The sequence below is a fragment of the Camellia sinensis genome, chromosome 6 (genome assembly GCF_055761805.1).
Source record: "Camellia sinensis isolate YWXY chromosome 6, ASM5576180v1, whole genome shotgun sequence".
Lineage (NCBI taxonomy): Eukaryota > Viridiplantae > Streptophyta > Magnoliopsida > Ericales > Theaceae > Camellia > Camellia sinensis.
The window spans coordinates 164,073,798-164,076,652 of record NC_138966.1 but is presented as its reverse complement, the minus strand read 5'-3'; the positions used below and the strand labels follow the sequence as shown (position 1 = coordinate 164,076,652).

At 51.2% G+C, this 2,855-nt stretch overlaps 1 protein-coding gene across 1 annotated transcript; it reads left to right on the top strand.

The window, feature by feature from the left end:
* Nucleotides 1–504: 504 nt before the first annotated feature.
* LOC145792457 (uncharacterized) lies at nucleotides 505–2,053 on the top strand. Its single transcript, XM_082873145.1, has 3 exons — nucleotides 505–1,062; nucleotides 1,148–1,246; nucleotides 1,593–2,053. Exons 1-3 carry the CDS (start codon nucleotides 535–537, stop codon nucleotides 1,956–1,958), a joined length of 993 nt encoding a protein of 330 aa, XP_082729271.1. The 5' UTR covers nucleotides 505–534; the 3' UTR covers nucleotides 1,959–2,053.
* Nucleotides 2,054–2,855: the final 802 nt, after the last annotated feature.

Below are 2,855 nucleotides of genomic sequence, written 5' to 3'. Positions count from 1 at the left end.
TGGCAGGCTTGGGAGGTACATTTCTTCTCCACTTTTTCATTCCTGTCTCGTACTTTCTGTACTCAGTACACTGCACACACTGTGGTCTGCTCTATACTTGCTGTATACTGTACACACGGCACACACATACATTCTGCTTTACACTGACTGTACATTGCTCACACTGTACACTGCACACAATACACGGCACAACACACGGCTCTGCCATTTCTGCTTTATTCTGCCGGTCATACTGACATCTGTTTTGCAGCTGTGGGTTTACGCCTACTTCCCTAGGCTTGCACCCGTACCGGTCGTGGAGCCTCCTCCGGCTGTCCCGTTCTCGAGTCGCTTCGACGGGAGATGCACCCGGCGACCACGGGAGACATTCGGCTTCTTCCGCCGATATTTCGACACCATCACCCCGGCCGAGGTATGCTTTACTTTCAGTTCATTTAGCTTCGCTTTCCCACTGCATATTTCAATAACAGTAGATAACAAACTGTCTGTCACTTTCAGATCACTTGGCGGCCATGGGCTTCTTTGCCGTCGGCGATGCGGGGTCGGTTCCCTGGTGCTGAGGAGACCTCGCGTTTCCGGATTCTGCTAGAGGGCCCGGTCTGTCGGGCTTGGTACCTGGGGGAGCGTTTTCTACGCCAGACCCGCTGGTTACCTGAGCAGATAGTCCCGGCTCACCCTCCTGCAGAGATGAGGGAGACCGAGGGGCTTACCACTGAGCAGCTGGATGATTACTCCATCGGCTGGGAGGAGGCCAGCTTCCGAGGCACCGGCGACTATCAGGAGTACGTGCGGACGTACCTGATGCGCCCCTTGAGCGGTCGTCGAGCAGAGGGGGCCAGGCCTGTAGCATCGGCGGCTGGGGCCGGAGCGGGAGCAGGGGCTGGATCTTCGAGGAGGGCCCGGGTCCGTGGTAGGGGTGGAGTGCGGGGAGGACGAGGAGCTGGCTGGCCTGCCCTGCCCGCTGTACTGACTTTCCAGGGGCAGGGTGGGTCGACCTATCAGATCCCCTTCGCCCCTCCACCGGCTGGTCATGAGTTCATTGATGTCCCCGACTTACCGCCGGTATGTTCTACTGCATCTTGTACAGTTATTCAATTCAGTTTACTTGATATTCCACAGAATATTGACGCGTCTGATACTTTTGCAGGCTTCTTCTGAGTACACCCGTCAGTCGTTGGCGATGAATGCCTCGATGATGGGGATGCTCCAGCGGACATTTGACCTCCTAGCCGTCTACAGCATACCGGTATGTCCTTCTGACACTGGCCTCAAACCATTCATTCACTGCTTTGCATAATCTGATGCATGGCACAACACCTGATACACTGATCTCACAGCGTCTGATACACTGCATACACTGCATTGTGGACCGTACTCTGTACTGATAGACTGCTCACGGCATTCTCATACTGTACTTACACACTGCATTCTGCACTGCTAAACTGCTCACGGCATTCATACACTGCACTCACATACTGCATTCTGCACTGATAGACTACTCACGGCATTCCTACACTATACTCTGCATTGCATTCTGCACTGATAAACTGTCTACAGTATACTGATGCATTTCCCTTTCGTGTACTTTTCAGCCTCCTTTCCAGATTCCCATGGCAGGAGGTGCTCCAGCTAGACCTTCTGTCCCTGCCCGGGGGAGAGATGAGGAGGGCAGGATATTTCCCCGTACCAGGGGGGGCCTACTCATGTTGGGAGTAGCTCGCGAGCTCCAGTCCCGGACGATGACGACGACGAGGAGTCAGAGGCGGAGGCAGAGTCATCGGAGGAGGAGACCGGAGACGGTTCTAGCTCGGGCTCTGACGACGACGCTGATGATGCTCCTGGACCCTCGTCCAGGAAGAGGACTAGGACGGACTGACGGCCCCCCGGAGTACTCGACATGGATGCAGATTTTTGCTATCTTTTCTTTCTTTCCTTGTACTTTTCTTTTTTGTCGGTAGATAGATTACCTTGTACTGTCGCAGGCAGATTTTTGTTTCCAAAACTTGTACATTTGAAAAGATAATGAAATGAAACGGACTTTTTATCTGAAAAAGTGTTTACATTTATACATCTCATGCATTGCATCGCATCTCATCATGTTACACCTCAATGTAAATGGAATTGATTGGTTGTCTGAAAATTAAACACTTGCACTGTAATAATCAGATAACTAAATAGCCAACAGCAAAATAACCCAAGCAACCCACTGCCTGATTCTGGACACACAGCCCTTGCTCTACTGGGGATTAATCTGTATACAGCCCTTAACACGGCATTCGATTCATTCTGCGCACAGCAATTCTCAAACAAACAGCCCAATCTAACAAGACGGACCTCAAAGATGGAACCGGTTGGAGTCGAAATGCGTTCCAATGTAGAGAATGGCACAGCATTCTGAGCATAAACGATTTTTGAAATCGAATGAGGGTTTTTCAAACCGGGATATCAAGCCTACCACTGAACACAGCGGGGAGGACTCAAACAAAGAGGTACACGACCTAAACACAACGAGACACGCTCGGGAGAGACTCAAAACAAAAGGCGAGATCGTCAAATGAAAGAGACACGACACACAGACACGTAAACGAAGATGGGAGACCTCGGACCACGAGGAGCCAGTTCAATCTGGGTATTGTTTCCCACCCTTTCTCATTTGTGATCCTCACATCACTCGACTCTCAAGCTCGGATTTTCTCTCAAAACCCTTTTCCTCACTTTTCTCTCAACTTACACCTCTCTATTCTTCAATCTCTCATTTTCCATCCCTCCCCGGGGTGACTGATGGATGAACAGGGAGTTGCGGGTTCACGCCCGATGCCGTTAGCTCACAGCTATTTCTTGTGACGGGTAGAGCG

Bases quoted from the DNA above. Each gene is read 5' to 3' on its own strand.
- LOC145792457 (XM_082873145.1), top strand. From the start codon at position 535: ATGCGGGGTCGGTTCCCTGGTGCTGAGGAGACCTCGCGTTTCCGGATT. The intron at 1,063-1,147 runs GTATGTTCTACT...ATACTTTTGCAG, and splicing joins ATGTCCCCGACTTACCGCCG to GCTTCTTCTGAGTACACCCG. The intron at 1,247-1,592 runs GTATGTCCTTCT...TGTACTTTTCAG, and splicing joins TAGCCGTCTACAGCATACCG to CCTCCTTTCCAGATTCCCAT.